This window comes from Callithrix jacchus, chromosome 3, assembly GCF_049354715.1.
Source record: "Callithrix jacchus isolate 240 chromosome 3, calJac240_pri, whole genome shotgun sequence".
Lineage (NCBI taxonomy): Eukaryota > Metazoa > Chordata > Mammalia > Primates > Cebidae > Callithrix > Callithrix jacchus.
The window spans coordinates 126586422-126608397 of record NC_133504.1 but is presented as its reverse complement, the minus strand read 5'-3'; the positions used below and the strand labels follow the sequence as shown (position 1 = coordinate 126608397).

Sequence of the window (21976 nt, the reverse complement as noted above, 5' to 3'; positions counted from 1 at the left end):
AGGGGAAATGAGTTAAGTGAATTATCCAAGTGGCCGCATTAATACACAAATAGATTCAAAATCAAATTGGGTATTCTGGCTTCTTTCTAATGTAGTTGATACCTCTAAAAGAGAATTGCTTTTACTGGCAGATCTCAATCTTTAGATTGCAGAATGTCACATGGCTTGCTGGCACTCTTTGTCGCATTCCCATAGTCTTATATTGTTATATATTTTTAGGATTTTAATTTTAGTATGGTCATTACCTTCATAGTACATCATGGACTTAGGGGCTCATATGCAGCCTTTGAAAGTGTGTGTGCTATCAAAAATGGTCCTAAGGTGGAGGAGGCAATGAGGATTTCAAACTAGTTTTTTGAAAACAGGGTTGAGGATGTCATCGAGAGTCTTTTGAGAATGTAAAGTTCCAAATTTTAAGTAATGTTGTGAATTTTCTGTAGGTAATTATTATTATAAATCCCTCCTCTATCATAATTCTCAGAGGAACTTTGGAAAGAATTTTATTCATGTCAGTTTATAGAAAGAGTCAAACAGTTTTTATATGTTTAAGGAAACATTGTGTGGGACAAGAAAGCCTTTGTGGAAAGATTAAACAAGGATGTATTATAAACAGGAACAAACATGAACAAACTTAGAAGAAAGATTTATTGGATGAAATGTGATCAGAGCCTTAATATGCAGAAAATGTTTGCATCCCAGTTGTTTTAAGTAATTGTGAGGTACAGATTATATCCTTTTACTAAGCAAGTTCTTTCCATTCCCCCTTTTTTTCATCATAATTGGTAACATAACATAGTTCGAGGTGATTAATTTGAAAACAGTTTTAAATCAGCAAGAAACATTTGAGAAGCCATGCTTTAAATCCATCACTGAGCAATATGTAACAAGCATTATTTTAATCACAATGCTGTATCATTTGTTTATGTTACTGCAGCAGCAGTGATAATATGTAAGCTATATATTATCTAAGCTATATAAGAACTTCACAATTAAAAGTTGGATTTTAATTTGTACTATTATCATTTGGTCATTCAGTATTTATTTTCCTATATTCTTTAAAGCCTTCAAATTATTATTTCTTCCATGATATTACTGGATGTATTTCTTTAGGGAGTTTATTCGTCAGTGGCTGCCCACTAATTTCTGGAGCATGTTTCAGATGTGACTTCTTCAGTTTGTCTGTATCCTTGGTTTTATGTTACTAAGAAACTATGACTCCAAATATCTAGGAACACTGAGTGGTACCATAATGATATTAATCTATTTTCTCCTTCTAATTCACCATAATTTCTTCTTTGGTCTCTAATATCATTTCCTGTTGCTTTTTAGAACTTAATTGCTATTTAAACTTGGCACCAAGGGAACTTATTGGATGTAATAATATCATTTTATTGTAGTCATTACTGATGATCAACTTATTTAAATTTTTCTCATCTCTTATTCTTCCTTCTGATTGCTCTACACATATGACTTCATAATGAAGTGCCATTGGTTTTATTGACTTTATTTGGGTCATTCTTGTTGAACTATTCTAGGATTGCCTAAGTCTTTTAAAGCAGCTAGTTTAGTATATTGTTTAGGTTCTAAAGTTTAAGTTTATACATGCATCTTTTTCTTTGTACCCAATTTAATGTTGTTCCTAACCACTGACTAGTTAATAGATTTGTTTCTCATCCTATCCTGTAAACATCAAATCTATAAACAACTACTAGCATTCCTAGAACAAATCAAGATTGCTCTTTCATCTTCTTGCTAGGGTAGCAAAACTAGGTAATTGTTTAAAATTTTTATTTTAAGGAAAAAGTATGTTGGCTCAGAAGTAACAAAACTGTTTATTAGTTGTTATTCTGACATTGACTCATTGTATGATCATGTAAATTATCTCAAATTTCTAGAACTCAGATTTTTTTCTATAGTTTACTTATCTCACATAGGCATGCATGGGATTTAAACTGTAGGGTTCTGGACGTAAATTGAACTGCAAAGGAATGCAAAAGCTGTCTTCAGAAGGATCCCATAAAGTGTATAGAAGATAACTATTTACTCCAGTGTTAATCTCCTTCTTTGGTAATGTATTTCAATTTGCATGATTCGATGAGAAGAGAGAAACAAAGGACAGTGACTTTAATATGCACACTATCTGGAGCTAAATACAAATCAGTTGAGGAAAGATGCTATAATTTTTAAAGGGAACATCTAAGAATCAAGAGATTTGGTTTCTGGTCAAGCTCTGTCATTAAAACCTTGACGTTGGATAAATGATTTAACTTCCATTGGTCTTGATGTTCTTATCTGTAAAATGAGACATAATTTGACAGATTGGTGTCTGTACTAGCCAGTGTTCTGCAGAGAAACAGAACCCATAAAATGTGAGTGTGTGTACAGATTTATTATAAAGAGTTGGCCCATGCAATTATAGAGGCTGACAAGGCTGGCAGGCTGGTGACCCAGGGGAGCCAATGCTCCAGTTTGAGTCTAAAGGCTGTCTGCTGTAGAACCAGGAGGAGCTGATGTTGCAGAAGTTCCAAGGCAGTTGCTGGAGAATTCTCTGTTACCCTGGGGAAGGTCAGTCTTTTTTCTTTTATTGAGGCCTGCCACTGATTGGATGAGTCCCCCACTTACTATGGAGGGTGATCTGCTCTACTCAAAGCTCACCAATTTATATGTCTATTTCTCCAAAAACACCTTAACAGAAACACCCAGAGTAATGTTTGACCCAGTGTCTGAGTACTTTGTAGCCTGGCCGGGACATACAACTAATCATCACAGCACCTAAAGAACTTTTAATTCTAATATCCTGTCATTTTTAGCTAGCACAGGACCAGTCACGTCTTGGTTACATGTGATATAGTTCATAGGCCAGTGTCAGCAACTGCCTCAGTCAAGTCTTAAGTTACTTGCATGCATGTATTCATCCTGCAAGTCTTTGTTGGGTAATTTCTATGTGCCAGGCACTGTCCTATGTAAAAAATTTGAATTTTATTCTAAGGGCAATGGGAAGCTATTGAAAGATTTTAAGCTGGGGTGTCTGACTTACATTAAAAATGATAATTTTTGGCTGTGGTGTGGAAAATGGCTTTGAGTAAGGCGAATATAAATATCAGTAAGGATATCAATGAGGAGGTTTTTATCAGGGAAAGACTTACCTATGACCCATATTGGGTTGGTGCTGGTAAAGGCGGAGAGTTGATTACCTATGGGAAAGTTTTAAGATATATCATTAGCAATTATCAGAAAGTCATTGTCTAAAAACAAGGCTATAAAGTGTGAAGCATGAAGTGTCATACAGTGTCAAACAGTCCTTGACTTATTTCTTATTCTCTTGCAAGTAATACTGTTACCTGCTTTATCATCACAAATAAATTGAGTATAAAAAATCACTGTAAAGCACTTGCCACATAATTTAAAAATAATCAGTATAAAAAGGTCAACGTTAACACTTGACCCATCCTTTCAGAGTTGTGAACCTTGGACTATTAATAATTCAGTTGTAAGAAATGGGAAAGTCCTCAGAAGACAATGACCTCCTTAGATAGAAGCAGCCTATTCCAAGTCTGCTGTGGGACAAACACCAAAAGCTGTTAGTCACCAGATGCTTCACACCCAGCTTCAGCAGGAGGATATCAGATCTGTGGACAAGCTTCATAAGAAGTGGTAGGGTCTGGAAGCAGCATGGCAAGATAGCCTTTCTTGATCTGATGCCTGTTCATATGTCTTATTCCATCTCATGTTGGTGGCACTCTGTCCACACACAGTGGGCATTATAGGCCATCTTATGCCACATATCTTTTTAACCACTTTTTTCTCTCCCTGGCCTGTCCAGAAAGCTTCTACTACTTATCCTTGAATACCTTGAGTTTTTTTCTGCTACTTCATCTTTCCTTCCAGCCAGAATTATTTCCTCCTTCTTCTGTAACATTATCACTTAGTATTTTAAAGTGTGATTACATTTATTGATTTGTTTCCCTCAGTAGATTGTGATGACATAGGGACAGAAAATATATTGCTCTTACTGTCTTTATAAACCCATAAAGCTCATACTAACATTTATTGAACACACACTAGGTGCCAGTGTTATGCTTGCAAATTATTTACTCTATAAATTCTATGAAGGTAAGGACCATATTTTTGAATGAGAAAAAATAATAAGTTTTTCACATATGAATGATAACTACTTTCAATGTGCTTTCCTCAAACTTCTGTTACTCTTTAAAATATTGTATCGTTAGACTAAATCCCTAAACTTAGTGCTTTCTAGTTAAAATTGAGTTTTACAATTAGTGGCTAAAAGTGATCTTATATTTTTGTCAGTCATTCTATAGACATTTGGTGGTTTTATATTATTCTTTATGTTCCAAGGAGAAGGAATCTAAACACCTTTCTTTCTTTTTTCCAGGGACCATAATTTTGATTATTTGGAGTTTCGCCTTTGGATTGGCCTGTGGTCTGCCTTCCTGTGTCTCATTTTGGTAGCCACTGATGCCAGCTTCTTGGTTCAATACTTCACACGTTTCACAGAAGAGGGCTTTTCTTCTCTGATTAGCTTCATCTTTATCTATGATGCTTTCAAGAAGATGATCAAGCTTGCACATTACTACCCCATCAACTCCAACTTCAAAGTGGGCGACAACACTCTCTTTTCCTGTGCCTGTGTACCACCTGACCCAGGTGAGGGCGTCATGGTTTGTGTTTGTGCTTGCTTTGTATTTGGAGGAAGGTGTAGGCTTCATGCTTGCAAATTTTCAACATGCTGTTACAATCCTGAGGAATTAGTCTTATTTTATTTTCTCTGAAAAACTATGCTACTGAATTTGAAGTCTCATTGCCTGAGATGTTTTAGCTGTATGATTCAACCAGGAAATGAGACCAGGAGCTCTGGAATGCGACTATAACCACCTCAGTATTTTGAAATTAACTCAAATTGTAGGATTTGCAAGGAATTCATGTGTACATTATTTTTAATTTGATAAGTGGGGAAACCTGGATACATGTATTAACATATAAGTACGTGACAAGCCTGTCCTCTGATGCTTCTTTATTGGTGTAGGAATCTCTTCCAATAAGTAAACTTTTAATAGATTATGTTAAGTTTATAGAAGAAAAAAATAAGAATCTACTTCATATAATTTGAAACATTAAATTAAAAAAAGAGAAATTCAGATTGAAATTGCCTAGTGGTAGAATTTTATGGTTTATCTCTATGAGACAAATAAGAAAAGAAAGGAAGAGAAAAGAAGAAACCAAAGAAGGAATATGATGTTCTAGGAGTAGATTTATATTCTAGACTCATGAAGAACGTAACAGCAAAAGTAATTTCTGGAAAGGAATGTGAGTCTATATATCTTAGCACTTTAAAATCTGTCATACCAACCATGAGTTGACATCAGAACTTTTTCACAAAAAAAGGGTTCAGCTTGGTCTTTGGAATTCTTTCTTGGAGGAATTCCATTATAAAATTCCATTTTATACTATGAAAGACATTAGAAAAAATGATTTTCTTGGAGGGAAGTTGTTTTAGATCTTCTCTTGTAGAAAAAGGGATAGTGACTGGGTGCAGTGTCTCATGCCTGTAATTTTGACATTAACTCAAATTGCAGTATTTGCAAGGAATTAATGTTTGTATTATTATTTGTATAGCACTTTGAGAGGCTGAGGCAGGTGGATTGCTTGAGCCCAGGAGTTTGAGACCAGTCTGGGCAACATTATGAAACCCTGTCTCTACAAAAAATACAAAAATTAGCTGGGTGTGGTGGCACATACCTGTAGCTACTCAAGTGGCTGAGGGGGGAACAAGACCCTGTCTCAAAAAAAAAAAAAAAAAAGAAAGAAAGAAAAAGAAAAAAAAAGAAAAGAAGAGAGACAGGTATTTGTGTCAGACAATTAAATATTAATAGTACTGATGATCCTAAGTTATGCAATTAGCTACAGGTCTGTGTCCCTTAAAGTAAAAATTGAGATATAGCCCATATTTTTTAAAAGGTCTTTTAGCACCAGAAGTAGAGCAGTGTTCAAAGGGCTGGGACATAAATGTGGGGCATATTCATGCAATATGCACAATGACTTACAGATTCTGAGGAAAAACCTCTTAATAATTACAGTAAAACAAGCATAGTTATAGACTAGAATGCAGAATGCTTATGAATTTAAAGAATAAGCAAGATACTACAAATTATTTTTATGCTGTGGCGTGCCATTTCAGATTACTCCTAGATATTTTGGTATGCAACACATTCTTCTCTGCCATATTGGTGAAGTCTTAGTAGACTGATATGTGTCTTGAATTGCAAGAAAAAAGAGAACACTACTTCCCTCACAATGAGGCAAGTAACATCAGTAACACTGATGATAAGTGAGGGCATTGTTGGGCCATGCACTTAGGGATTCTATTTGTGTTAAGATAAATCAACGCACGTTAAAATGAAACCCATACTTAAAGGCAATGCAGAAAGATATACAAAGTAGAAATTTAAAGATTCAGACTAAAAAGGATGTCATATAGTTATAAAAGCGAACTAGTGTTCAGCTGTATACTGATTTGAAATATTTAATAATTTAAAAAGTACTTGGAAACAAGTACAATATATATCACTCAGCCCATGATATGTAGTATTAATAGATCAATTAAATGTGCTCCCCAGAGAAACACAAATGTTACCGTTACACAACTGTATGGACCTTTTTCTAGGAGAGAAAGTGGGTAAAACTCTCAATAAACATACAACCTGGACTTTCATGGAAGTCCAGATGTCCAAAATAATGGCTTCACAAACATTTAATTGTGGGATTTTCAGCTCTCCTAAAAATACATTATATATAAATAAATGTATATGTTTATTTAATGATTTATGACTTCTTAGGCAAGTTTGAGTAATCATACCAAGATTTTCTAAAAGAAAAAAAACACTTTGAGATATTTAAGAAGCCAGATGAGGGCTTTGCCAGCACACCTGTCACACAGAAAAAAAAAAAAAAGTCTAGTGTCAACCCCATACCCACCTGCAGCAAATGGAAACTTGTGTTTGTTGTTTTATTATGTGGATGTTGATAGAAGAGGTAACGTGAAACCAAGGAAGACATATCTAAATGTGTTCAAACTGTAAAAAGTACGACAATGGTTTTACATGTAATCTCCTTTTCAAGAAAGATCTTTGTTTTTTGAAAAAGTGACACTGAGAGTTGAATCTATTTTACACTTGCATGGCAAGTGCTGGCGTAAGTGGTGATAGCATTTCCTTCGTCTTGTTTTTCCTGGAGTGTGTAAAAAGTCAGCGCTGAGTAACTAGGAAGTTGTTCAGAAGGACTCCAACAATTCCTACTCCCTTTAGTTGGCACCAGTAAGGTAGTGTAGCAGGGCTTTGAAGTCAGAAGATCTTGTATCCAAGTCCTGGGTTGGCTAAGGTCAAATATGTGACTTTTAGCAAGTTCCTTTTCCCAAGGTAGCTTAGCCCCATCTTTCTAATCTGTAAACTAAGGTTTGTAATAGTACTTACCTTATAGATTTGTTTTGAAGTAAAAAAAAAAAAAGAAGAACTATTACAGATAAAATACTTACAATAGTTTCTAATATATAATAAGTAATCAACTGTTAGCTGCCATTATTATTGCTATTACCAATCCTTAATATTTAGAGTTAGTATTTAGCCTTGAAGTGTAAATGATAGAATAAATAGTCCTGTCTTCATCATCCTTCCTTCTAGGCATACATTGTTGGGCAGTTGGCCCATTCTGCAACAAGACTGTTGGTTATACCTCTTATTGGTACTCATAAAAGATACATGTGAACATGAAGAATTATTTAAATCTATGGAGATGAAATCTATTTGTGGTTTGTAAAAAGGCAAATGGATAGTTATTTGCATTTTCATGACAATTTCATATTTAACAAAACCCCATAAGATTAATGATTTTGTATTTCCCACATAACCCTAGTACTTTTTGACAATGTTATTATTTCTCCATAACCTCAATGTTTTTTGGTAGCAAACTGCATCTATTCATCATAAATTTAGTATTTCCTGATAGCAAACTGAAAGATGATAGTGAGAGAATAATACAGTTGCATATACAGCTTAAGTAAGTATTCTAAAAATAACAAAAGACTGGCCTTTCATCACAACATGCACTCTTAATAAAATAATTCAATGAGTCAATAATATTTAAACTGGCATATGACTTGTTTTTCAACACTGGGACTGTATGTAATAATGAACCAGCAATTGCACAGATGGATTTATGATTCTGCAAACTGAGAATTGATTTTACAGGAATGGAAACAGGGGCCACTAATTACTGAAGAAACCTCTCTTCATGGCCACAATATATTGTGGCTTTCTGTAGTGTGTGCTTTGTTAAGGCAACGCTTTCTTTTCTCTTTTTTTCTTTCTTGTTCTCACTTGCTTCGAGAAAGCCTAATCACTTCCTTTTTTTCCCCCCCAATGCATCTTTTTCTCCATTCATTTTACTCCCAACTACTGCTTGGTAACTCAAGTTATATACATAGGTTTACTGAACAACTAAGGAAGCTCAGTTGCAAGTGCTAGTCGGAAAATCAGTCAGTAAGTTTGACATGCTTGAGCGGATACATCCCATTCATGGGTGATTTTTGTGCTAAGATTTGCTTTTCTTAGAAATGGGATAGCTATTAATTAGTAGAGGAAATGGATATTACATTTCCCACTGTACTTTGATGATTACATGGTGGAGTATGTAAGAAAGAAGATAATTTAGGTCAAAAGCCAAAAGGGAAAACTGAAAAATATCAGTTGAAGAACAATAGACTATCTAATTTTATCACCAACATCCCAATTTAGAAATGTTAATGTGATGAAGTGTAAACACTGCGTGCTTTAGAGTAAACAAAACTGAGTGTGAATTTCAGCTCTGCTACTAGCTAGCAGTGCGACCCTGAACTAGGCTAATTACTTAATCTCTTTGTTTGATAATCTCTGAACTGGATTAGTAATTGTGCCTATTCTTAGGGGTTACTATAAAGAGTAAATGAGGTAGCATATGCAAAATTGTTTGGTACCTAATGGACACTGAGTAAAAATTTGTTCTTTTTCATATTTCTCACTGTCCTACAAAAGATGCCCTAGTGAGTTTAATCTTCCAATAGTTGTATTCTTTAAATATTCAAACCTTTAATTTTCCCATAAATTTTCCTAGGGAAAGATACTAACAAGGCTTCTACTGCAAGTCTGCTTTCTCCCCCAAAATTAACAACCAGTGTGCTGTTATAGATAAATACGAAACATTGAAGCTGTGTTTACAAAAAAAAAAAAAAAAAAAGTTAAGGCTTCAGTGCATTGTAGTTAGAGTATTTAATAGTATTTAATTGAATCTCAAGACAAAAAAGTGTTGTATACTGTATGTACTCATGCAAAAAAAGGCTTTGAAGTCCTAGAGGCAAGGTGTTCATTTCTTCTAAGAGGTATCTATTTAATTTATTCAAAAACATAAATGCCAGAATTTTGGAAACAGGGGACAGAACATGGGCATCACACCTTTCACTTGTTTTCTCATCTGTCCTCTGCCCTTTTTCACTTCTCATTCATTCATCAACAAAAATTTTCTGAGGGTCTGTTTCACTGTTTTTTAAGAATTGTACAGAAATTTTTTTGCAATCTATCCATCTGACAAAGGGCTAATATCCAGAATCTACAAGGAACTTAAACAAATTTACAAGAAAAAATAACCCCATCAAAAAAGTGGGCAAAGAATATGAACAGACACTTACCAAAAGACATTTATGTGGCCAAAAAACACAAGAAAAAAAAGCTCATCATCGCTGATCATTAGAGAAATCCAAATAAAAACCACAGTGAGATACCATCTCATGCCAGTTAGAATGGCAATCATTAAAATCAGGAAACAGCAGATTCTGGAGAGGATGTGGAGGCCTAGGAACACTTTTACACTGTTGGTAGGATTATAAATTAGTTCAACCATTGTGGAAGGCAGTGTGGCGATTCCTCAAGGATCTAGAACCAGAAATACCATTTGACCCAGCAATCCCATTACTGGGTATATACCCAAAGGATTATAAATCATTCTATAAAGGTACATGCACACATATGTTTATTGCAGCACTATTCACAATAGAAAAGACTTGGAACCAACTCAAATGCCCATCAATGATAGCCTGGATAAAGAAAAAGTGATACATATACACCATGGAATACTATACAGCCATAAAAAAGAATGAATTCATGTCCTTTGCAGGGATATGGATGAAGCTAGAAAAACCATCATTCTCAGCAAACTAACACAGGAACAGAAAACCAAACACCGCATATTCTCACTCGTACGTGGGAGTTGAACAATGAGAACAAATGGGCAGAGGGAGGAGAACATCACACACCAGGGCCTGTCGGAGAGTGGAGGGCTGGGGGTGGGATAGCATTAGGAGAAATAGCTAATGTAGACAATGGATTAATGGGTGCAGCAAACCACCATGGCACATGTATACCTATGAAACAAGCCTGCATGTTCTGTACATGTATCCCAGAACTTAAAGTATAATAATAAAAAAAAGGAATTGTGTTATTTGCAATGAAGTAGGATACATACATATACACACAAATTAGAAAATGTATTGTTTTTCTAAAATAGTGTTAAATTGCTTTTTGAATGAACAAAAGTAAGAATTCTATTTAATCCAAACTTTAGAAATAAATTTCCCCTCTAATATCTGTGTTCATTTGCCTAATGTGTAAACCTTACAGTGACTATATACTCAAGGCATATTAATATTTTGAAAAGGGTCAAAGAAAATTTTCTGACCAGGTGTCAGTTTTACTTCCAGAGGAAAAAGAAACTTCTCTAAAAATGATGACTTATAAAAGTAAGGAAAATAGCCTCAAAGGGGTAGACACTATGTTAACAGAAGGGATATATTTTATTGATTTATTGTTGACTGTTCCAGGAGAACATGCTTAATAATAGATGCATGACTAAGGTGAGTAAATTCTTTCTCAGGCACTAAGTGCATCCTGTCTATATTATCTTAAAGTTGGCTTTTTTCCTGGTATGAAACTGTAAGACCAAGCCTAGTGATTGGAAGTAGCCATGCTTCCATTTCCATACCTTTATGTAATTCACAGCATAAGGAGGCTTCTAGATGCTCTAACATAGTTGTCACTAGAATTTTAACATCATTTCTTTCTACATAATTTTTCTAATATATTAATAAGTGCTATGCACTAATTTAACCATTCAAAAGAATTTCTGGATTGCATCCCTTGTGGTCCCATATTATAGTCAATATGTATTTCATAATTAGCCTATTAAAAGAAAATTAGAAAATAAAAGATCATTCTAACTTACCTTCCATGAACTACGTCATAATATATGCAATTTTATTTTTATTGTGTGCCATTCCCTCTTTGTGAAGCAGGTTTAAACATAAACTAATGGTAAAACAAGGAAGTACAAGTTCTGCTGTAGCATCCCGCAGGCTTGCATTTGTGAGAATCCTTTTCCAGCACAGTTGACATTTTATCACTTATGGTAATAGTGTTTTGGGAAAGAGACTCATCATTTTAGTTTTCTTTTATTGTCTTAACCTATGTTTTAGCAGTTTCTGCATAATGCTTGCAAAAATCAAAAAATGGAATTGTCATAAGACCTGGAAAATTCTGTAGTTTTGGGTTTGTATAAAAACAGTTTTGTGAAAGTTTCCCCATTACAATGTCTATGACACATCCAAAATGTAATGATGGGTGGGTATGGAAGAGAAATTTTGGTGAAATTGGTGGCAAAATATACCCATATTTTTTTTTTTTTCTTTTGAGATGGAGACTTGCTCTGTCACCCAAACTGGAGCATAGTGGCACGATCATAGCTCAGTGCAACTTTGAACTCCTGGGCTCAAGTGATCCACCCACCTCAGCCTGCTGAGCGGCGAGGACTACAAGCACGTGCCACCATGCCCAGATTAAATATATTCATCTTAATGTCTTCACAGTAGCTCAGCTCTTTAACTTCCAGCTCAACATCGTAGGCGAACTTGTGAAAAGAATGCCTGTAGATTAAAGAGTATACAATTTGAACTTTCCTAGTTGTGGTGAAAACTCAAGCCTTGGTGAAAATACTTAGGGAAACTAAAAGGATAATAAAAAAAAATAAAGAAAACCTACTATTAATTTTATCTTTTTTAAGATTTAATGCTGAGATAGTGGCAAACAATTTCCCTAGAAGCTAATTCCCCCAGTTTTCTTAATTTACTTTGTCTTCCCTCAAAAGCCATTTTTACCGTTTGTTACCTTTATTGACCTGGAAATTAAAAGCATACATATTTGACTTTATCAAGAGGCACTAGTGGGCTCAAGCTATCCAGAACCCTTAAATAAATCTGACATGACCGTGTGGCAGAGCTTATTTAATTTTATCCTTTATCTATTTTATAGTTACTTAATTCCCTTAAGATGTTTCTTAAATGTAATAAAATAAAACTTTAAAGTTTCATTATCATGGAAAATTGTCTTAAAGATTTTCTTGTACACATATGGTTAATCAGTGCCACATTATTGTAATCATAAGAAGCGATGTTGAGGGCACAGGTTCACATTAGGCTAATATTTATTAAGCACCATCCAAATGCCAGACATTTAACTAGGGGATTTTAATAAACTGTATTTTAGTAACATAATGTATGTATATTTAATTATCACATAGATCTTGAGAGATAGCTGACATTCATCCTAGGGACAAGGTCTGCTTTCTCCAGGGCACAGAGCTATGAGTAATCTTTTTTTTTTTTGAGACTTAGCTGCCATTTACTTAGATCTATCCTGGTACTGGACACTGTGTTTATAATTTTGCCTACATTGTGTTATTTAATCTGCACAGTAACCTTATGAGGTAGATAGTTTCAAATCCAGTTTTACAAATGAGGGACATGTGGTCAAGAGGTGTGAAGTAACTCCTCGAGATTATGCAGTGAGGGAGCTTAAGGGCACTGTGCTCAGAAGGTACTGGGTTCAGAATTCAAGCCCAGTTCTCATGGTACTCCCGTCTCCACATTGTATTAGGGGATACATAAAAGCAGACAGATCTGACCTTAGTGACCAACTGTTGCTCACATTTGACCTCACAATCTCAGCTGAGTTTGTTCCTGATCCTGACGGTACAGTTCTTGCTAATATGTAGAGCACAGGAGCCACACGGTAGTTCCTGGGGCCAGGCCACTAGAAGATAAACAGGGACAACCTTTAATGATCCAACTGATTTTCCCCTATGCCAGAGGTTTACCAACACTGACACGTAGATATCATCTTCTTTTTTCTCTCATACGTCTTACAGCTTCAGCCATAGTTGATCCCCTTGTTCTTTCTCTAAATCTCTCATTAAGCATAAGGAAGAAAATTCAGCTTAAATGCCTAGTGTTCCATTATTGGAATGCTAAGCTTCTGGGAGTTATTTATATCCTACTGCTCAAGGTCACCGCCAAGGTCTGATTTTTCACACAAAATATTTTGCAACCTCTGGCATAAATGGGTTAAGAAGGAAAAGTCGGCCAGGCACGGTGGCTCAAGCCTGTAATCCCAGCCCTTTGGGAGGCCGAGGCGGGTGGATCACGAGGTGAAGAGATCGAGACCATCCTGGTCAACATGGTGAAACCCCGTCTCTACTAAAAATACAAAAAAAAAAAAAAAACTTAGCTGGGCATGGTAGCGTGTGCCTGTAATCCCAGCTACTCAGGAGGCTGAGGCAGGAGAGGCCTGAACCCAGGAGGCGGAGGTTGCGGTGAGCCGAGATTGGACTCCAGCCTGGGTAACAAGAGTGAAACTCCATCTCAAAAGAAAAGAAAAGAAGGAAAAGTCACAGACACATTTAAAAATTTCTGTTACTTACAATATTCGTTCCCTCATTCCAAAAGATCAGCTAAAATTTGATACATGGGAGGGAAGAACAATATGTGAAAATCCACATATGGAAAACGATCAACCTGTGTAAACTCCCTGAAAGCCAGTATGAAACAGAGATTGTCCCAGTGATAATTGGCTAAATCTAAATTAGCCAGACTCCTAGGACAAAGAATTTCTTTGCCTCATGAGCCAGGATGCTGAGTAAATGGGAGAGACATGCAGAGTGTTTTGGCTTTTCCATTTGACTTTTCCAGAATCCTAATTAAGTAGATTGCAGATTCCATATAAATGGATTATTCTGCAATTGGTTGCCAAAATATCTGCACCTGGATTCAAATGGTAACCAATGGTAGACCAAGCTTCCAATTGGGATCGATCATTTTCTGTGAGCCTAAAGAAATTTACTTTTTAATCTTGTTTATGGACTCTAACATACCCTGCCAACATGCATTTATGGAAGTACTTTTAAAATATATTTATCTTCAAGTTTTTCATCTGAAGCAGCTGCTTATTAAAATAAGTAGGGAAAGTGTTATATACTTTTTACTGTCCTTTTGATGCTGGTCTTTTGGGATTTTGAGAGCCAATGTGCTTTAATAACCTGTCTTAGGGGAAGAAGATTGAAATTCTAAAAGGAATTTAAACGAACAGACTTGATGCTTATCCAAAACTTGAGAGCAGCTACTAAAAGTTCAGATTGCAATCCTATTTTAATACACCCCCGGCCTTTATTATCCATCATTCACTTCATGAAGAAAAAGCCTTGAATATCTTTCCTCCTCAGTCTTTATGCAGAAAAGTGGGGTTGCAAAAAGACTTTCGATCTCTTGAGAGAGAAAGCTGACAAAATTGCATTAAAGAATCTATCTCAAGAAGGGCAGCTTTTCAACACCATCTAAATAGTACCTGTGATTTCACATATGCAGCTTTTCCTCAAAAGCTCAGACAGATTAGACATTTTGGGTCACAACTGAGAGTCACATCATCTAATATTGGCAAGTACTATCTCACCTTTCATTCCATGGCCACATAAATCATCTGATTTTGATCGTAGAAATGCTGTGTAAGAGAAGAAATGCTGAACAAGGTCTTGCTACCAAGTCTGCTTCTGAAAAACTATAACCCTGGGCAAGTAACCTGGCATATCTTGCTTCAGAGTCCCATTCAATATGAAATGGGTATAAAAGTATACCCATTATATGACCTAGAATGTAAAATGAGGAAATACAATGTAAAAAAAGTTATTTAAGCTTTTTATAACAACATGGTAATTTAAACCTAGATTTTGTAAATAATTATTTACGAATATTTTCGTCCTTTTGAGAATGTATTCATTTGGCTTTATTGTTTAGGTCAAACATCCTTTAGCCTGTTTTTGTTTTTTTAACTTTCATTTTAAGTTCAGGGTACATGTGCAGGTTTGTTACATAGCTATATGTGTGTCATGGGGGTTTGTTTTAAAGATTATTTCATTACCCAGGTATTAAGCCAAGTACCCATTAGTTGTTTTTACTGATCGTCTTCCTCTTCCCACTCTCCACCCGCTAGTAGGCCCCAATGTATGTTGTTCCCCTGTATGTATCCATGTGATCTCATCATTTAGCTCTCATTCATAAGTTAGAACATGCATTAATTGGTTTTCTGTTCCTGCATTACTTTGCTAAGGATAATGGCCTCCAGTCCTATCCATGTCTCTAAAAAGGACATGATCTCATTCCTTTTCTGGCTGCATAGTATTCCATGGTGTATATATACACCACCTTTTCTTTATCCAGTCTATCACTGATGGGCAGTAAAGTTGATTCCATGATTTTGCTATTGTGAATGGTGTTGCAATGAACATACATGTACATGTATCTTTATAATAGAATAATTTATATTCTGTTGGGTGTATACCCAATAATGAGATTGCTGGGCCAACTGGTATTTCTGTCTCTAGGTCTTTGAGGAATCACCAAACTGCCTTCCACAATGGTTGAATTAATTTACACTCCCACCAACAGTGTATAAGTGTTCCTATTTCTCTACAACCTCACCAGCATCTGTTATTTTTTGACATTTTATTAATAGCCATTCTGACTGGTGTGAAATAGTATCTCATTGTGATTTTGATTTGTGTTTCTCTAATGATCATTGATGTTGAGCTTTTTTTCCTATATGATTATTGGCTACATATATGTCTTTTTTTGAAAAGCGTCTGTTCATGTCCTGAGTCCACTTTTTAATGGGGCTGTTAATCTTTTTAATATATTTGTTAATTTCCTTATAGATTCTTGATATTAGACCTTTCTCAGATGCATAGTTTCCAAAAATTTTCTTCTATTCTCTAGGTTGTTTACTCTGTTAATAATCTCTTTTGCTGTGCGGAAGCTCTCTAGTTTAATTAGATTCGATTTGTCAATTTTTGCCTTTGTTGCAATTGCTTTTGATGTCTTTGTCATGAAATCTTCTCCCATGCCTGTGTCCTGAATATGATTGCCTATGTTGTCTTCTAGAGTTTTACAGTCCTGGGCTTTACATTTTAAGTATTTAATCCATCTTGAGTTAATTTTTGTATATTGCATAAGGAAGAGGTCCAGTTTCAATTTTCTACTTATGACCAGCCAATTATCCAGCATTATTTATTGAATGGGGAATACTTTTCCCATTGCTTCTTTTTATCAGGTTTGTCGAAAATCATATAGTTGTAGATGTGCAGTCTCATTTCTGGATTCTCTATTCTGATCCATAGGTCTATGTGTCTGTTTTTGTACCAGTACTATTCTGTTTCGGTTACAATAGCCAGGTAGTATAGTTTGAAGCTGGGTAACGTGATGCCTCCAGCCTTGTTCTTTTTGCTTACGGTTGCCTTGGCTATTCAGACTCTTTTTTGGTTTCATGTAAATTTTAAAATAGTTTTTTCTACTTCTGTGAAGAATCTCCATGGTGGTTCAATAGGAATAACATTGAATATATAAATTACTTTGAGCAGCGTAGCTGTTTTAACAACATTGAGTCTTCTTATCCATGAGCATAGAATGTTTTTCCATTGTTTATGTCATTTCTGTTTTCTTTAGCAGTGGTTTCTGGTTCTCCTTGTAGAGATCTTTCACCTCTCTGGTTAGCTGTATTCCCTAGGCATTTATTCTCTTTGTGGTAGTTGTGAATGGGAGTGTGTTCCTGATTGTTGTTAGTGTATAGTAATGCTAGTGACTTCTGCATATTGGTTTTGTATCCTGAAACTTTGCTGAAGTTATCAGCTTAAGAAGCTTTTGGGCTGAGACTGTGGGGTTTTCTAGATATAGGATCATGTTGTCTGCAAACATGGATAGTTTGATTTCCTCTCTTCCTATTTGGATGTGCTTTGATTTTTTCTCTTGCCTGATTGCCCTGGCCAGGACTTCCAATACTATGTTGAATAGGAGTGGTGAGAGAGAGCATACTTGTCTTGTGCAGGTTTTAAAGGGGAATGCTTCCCTTGAAGCGTACAATGTTGGCTGTGGGTTTGTTATATATGGCTCTTGTTATTTTGAGGTATGTTTCTTTAATACCTAGTTTGTTGAGAGTTTTTAACATGCATCGATGTTGAATTTTATCCAAAGCCTTTTCTACATCTATTGAGATAATCTTGTGATTTTGTCTTTAGTTTTGCTTATGTGATGAATCACATTTATTGATTTGCATATGTTAAACCAACCTTGCATCCCAGGGATAAAGCCTGCTTGATCATGATGGATTAGCTTTTTGATATCCGTCAGACTTTTAATTCCCTCTGATCTGTAATGAAACAGAGAGAATAAGAAAACAGATAATATGAACATGTACTTGCTTTACTGCTGAAATAGAGAAACTCTGGCAATAGCTAGCTTTAGCTTAATAGTTACACAATCTAGAGTCTTGAAAGATCAGAGTGAGTTCCAAAATTGGCCAAAGGCAGGGCCCAAGCTAAATATTTTCTCTCTTTTCGTTTGTTTTTCTTATTTCTCTTTTTCCCATTTATCTGCTCTCATTCATTTTGGCCATGAAATGGCCTCTTTTCTAACTTCCTTTATTGACAGCAAATATTTCTGAGTTCCCATTATGAGCTACACTGGGGAGATTTTTGGGAAAAATTATAGCAAGATAAGCTTCTTCTGTTCCTCCCTTATGGATTTTATATTCTAATGTCAGCTATCAAAACCTGTGTGTTTCTTCTTAAGCGTTTAGGTAGGCAGGACTTGAAGCATGCAAACTAAAACGGCCAGCTAGTGGCTTAGAGGGATGGGGGTAGGGACCAAATAGTAACTAGCAATTCAGATGTTAGATAAACTGTATGATCCTAAACAAACACATAAAAACGCTGATGTGTTGTTTTTTATAACATTTTTATAAATTAGGAATATGCTCTAATAGTTTATTTTGTAATATATAAAGCTTCTCAAAATAGGAAAAAGGATTATCTGATAAAAATATTTTACCTATAGAATACTTTTAAAATTCTGTGTTTTAATTTTCAGACACATGCAATTTAAAAAAAGGAACGAAACATTTCCAAGAGGAAGTTCGGGTTAATAAGTTAGGTTCTTCTTCAAGTGCCATTTTAAACCTATAAATGATGCCAAATTGTGTGAATATAATTGTAAAAGTTAGATTAAATATTCATCTTCATTAGTTTTATATTATTCATTTAGTACTTACTCTTGTTTTCACACATTTTGCAAAGATATTCTTTCTCATACACTGTCAAAATTTCCATAAGTTATGAATTATTTAATTCTTAGTTAGTAAAGATTCAATTTGGGAGATTTTCCTGTACATGCTGAAGCCAGTGATCAACTTATCCAATTTTAACATCCCTTGTTCCACAAGGTAAAATATATTGAGTACTTGTATCAGGGAAGTATTTTTTTTTTTTGAAACCTGAAACAAATTTTAATCCCATCTTCTTAAATATCCCTCATCATTTCTTATCAGATTAGAGCACAGCAGATGTGTCCAAATCTTTGTTTTATCTAGGTGAAAGATAAACACATTTATAATAAATAAAATTTCATTGTTCCCTTATGTTTTTATTAAGGACCTTTATAAAAAAACTGTTTAGCCCTGATTTTAAAAATACCTAATTATGCATTTAAGGTTTTCTTCTATTTTATTTTTATATTATAAAATAATTGTCTTTTGCTTACAGCTAATATCTCAATATCTAATGACACCACACTGGCCCCAGAGCATTGGCCAACTGTTTCTTCTACTGACATGGTAAGTGACTTACTATTTTAAATTACCTTCATACTGACTGTGTCTTGTATACCAGTTTATAATATTCATAATATATGATGTCTTCTGTCATTCAGCAATTCCGGCATGAACACAAATGTAATGATTATTGACAGTGGAGGGACAGGGAAAAAAAAAGCCACTTTCCTTTCCTGTAGTAGCACTATTTTTTTTGCCTTAAAAAAAAAACTGAAGCCAATATTTACTTCTATAATATGCTTTTTAAAACTTCTTAGGAATTCAACTGCCACATCACATTAATTGTAACATTGAAATATTTTCACAAAGGAAAATGTGAGAAGTTGGAAAATGAGAGCACAGTATCCTCTCTCTCTGTGTCTCGTATGGTTAAGAATTCTTACTAACCAAATGGTGCTGTGTTTTCTTCACTAAGAGTGATTGTAGTAGGACCTTTCCACTGTCACTTAGAAAGGACTGTGCCTCTGTCACATGATATCCTTTCCCATGGCTTGTAACCAAGGATCTTTAGGAGACTGGAACTAAGCTTTAAAAATGAGCTGTTTTGCATGGAAGGTCACACACTGGAAGGAGGCTTTTGTGTTAGAGAAAAAGGGGAAAGTGCTGTTTCAGACTTCCAATTGTGCTCCTTCTATGCTGAATATGGAATCTTACCAAAGAATATCAATCTTTCAGTTATAAAGACAGAAGCCATAATACCTTGTATTGATAGAGTGCCCATCTCTCTGGAGACTCGAACATTTCTACAGATATTATGCAGTGAGTGCCCTAACATCCCTTTCAAAGATGATGTTTTCTGTCTTTCCTGGGCAACTTTCATGTGACCTTTCTTTTCGTTTTTATATTCTAGGGCTCTCTTGACTACTTTTTTTGCTGTTAAAGTTTTCTCTGACTTTCCTCAAACTTTACCTCTCTATTTCTTTCATGTTTGATACTGTGTATGTGAAAAACTATTTGTACATGTTTTACCACATGCATGCAGAAAGGAGTTCGGTTTTCAGTCTTTCAGCTGGTCAGTTTATTGCCTGAAAGGTCTTGCCTAAGTACAGGAAAAACTAGTTCCTTCTAGATTTGAAAAATTTTATTCAAATTCTTATAGTAAAAATATAATTAATAAACCATAATTTAATAGTATATATTTTAATTAAAATATAGTTAATAAAATATAATTAATACAAAATAAGTTGATTTTCAATAAATATTAATAAAACATCACTTCCACTGACTTAAAAAAAGAGATTAATTTTTAACTTAATTCTTTTTGTATCTAATCAAGGAAAGCATTAAAATTAATGAACTTTTAAGTCCCACCTTTGGGCAAGTCCTGGAAGAGACTTCAGTAACTGATATGTATTAAAACAAGATGTCACAATAAAGTTCATGGAAAAAAATGGAAGTTCTGATTGACTTCTAGCATGATTATGATAGAAACACAGAGTCATAATATCTAATTATAGAGCACCTACTAGAGACCACATGTGTTATACATATTTTCATTATTATAGACTTTAATATGTACTATAACTATCAATAAAAACTACCAGAGTTAATTATTTATATTTTATACATGAGAGAAAGTGAAGCTCCAGAGGTTTAATAACGTTTTTGCTTTAGCCATATGTTAGTAGAACAAAGATTTGAACTGAAGTCTGGTTGGTTCTAAGACTGGTGCCATTCCTAGTGTACCATGATGCTTCAATGTATACAAGTGAAAATGTTTACCGTTTCAGTTCCTATAGATGCCCTATATTCCAGGGCAGGGCAGCAAACCCCTCATGTGTGCATCAATTGCATACCTTAATTAAAATGTTAAGTTGCTGTGTTCAACACCTCTAGGGAAATAAGTTAGGGGGAAAAATGTGTGTGTGGTCATGAAGGACAACTCTTAATCTTCATTTCTCCTTTTTCATTTATGTCAATGCCCATGTGTATACATTGTATATACACACACATATGTGCACACACACATACAGTATAGGTAAATGACTCAGAAATGAGTTTTAAGAGGGAATATGATTTGTTATCATCAATAATTATCAATTATTGAGCATCTACTAGGATCCAGACTCTTCACAGTAATTGTCTATAATTCTCACAACCACTCTATGAGTAATTAGATGTTACCTCTATTTTATAGATAAAACAGAGACTTAGAAATGTTAACTGACCTTCCAAAGGCCATGTTGCAAGTATATGGTAAAATGGGAATTTGAACTCAGGGTTTTCTGGCTGTAGAGTCTGTGTTGTTTCTGTTCTTTTAGGAAGCAGCATAGTGTTTCATGTAGAAGAACTTACAGACAGTGAGTTCTTGTGTCAGACTGCCTGGTTTCAAATGCAGGGCTCCATTACTTAGCAGGCCATGGAACCTTCTCAACCCATCTGCAACATTGGGATAGTCATAGTCATTATCTCAAAGGTACTTTAAGTGTCCACTTAATAGATAGGCAGGACTTAGCATAGTGGATGGCATGTAGTCATCTCTCAGTCAGTGTTAGGTATTGTTACTGTTCTTTCTAGATACTAGCATTTGATTAGGTCATACTGCCTGCATAACTCAGAAGCTTAATAGAGAGAGGACATCGGGAACCCCACCTTCTGAGAGGCCGCTAAGTCCTCTATCTGCTTGGTCATGAAAGCTGGCTCCATTATCCTGAACCTTTTCTAGGACACGCAGTCATCAAGACTTTATTTTCCTTTTTTCATTTCAGGCATAATTAGATTGTGAGAGAAGGTACAGGAAAAGTGACATGCAGCCCTGGAGCCAGGAAGGCTTGCTCTCACAGGCCTGAGTACATCCTGTCAGACAAAGGAAGGTCTTTTCCCTTCAGCTTCACTAGCATGAAGACAAGCTTTCCTTTTCATGGTGATAGGGATGTGTTTTGGGGGAAAGAGCA

General features: G+C 35.2%; 1 protein-coding gene and 1 long non-coding RNA gene across 42 annotated transcripts in view; one reads left to right on the top strand and one right to left on the bottom strand.

The window, feature by feature from the left end:
- SLC4A4 (solute carrier family 4 member 4) overlaps window positions 1–21976 on the top strand; it is a 498924-nt gene that overhangs the window by 384739 nt on the left and 92209 nt on the right. For all 40 annotated transcript variants that reach the window (XM_078367118.1, XM_078367121.1, XM_078367115.1 and 37 more), the window contains 2 exons: window positions 4397–4668; window positions 19015–19085. In XM_078367118.1, coding sequence (XP_078223244.1) covers window positions 4397–4668; window positions 19015–19085 — 343 coding nt within the window. The remainder of the gene's footprint in view (window positions 1–4396; window positions 4669–19014; window positions 19086–21976) is intronic.
- The window catches only part of LOC100394691 (uncharacterized), a 119346-nt gene that overhangs the window by 37008 nt on the left and 60362 nt on the right, over window positions 1–21976 (bottom strand). The window contains exons 2-4 of one of the 2 annotated variants that reach the window (XR_008480196.2): window positions 17545–17624; window positions 3147–3194; window positions 629–2292 (exon numbers count right to left, since the gene is read on the bottom strand). This is a non-coding gene — a long non-coding RNA (uncharacterized LOC100394691). Of the gene's footprint in view, window positions 1–628; window positions 2293–3146; window positions 3195–17544; window positions 17625–21976 lie in introns of those variants that run through there. The other variant, XR_013533086.1, reaches the window with a different exon arrangement.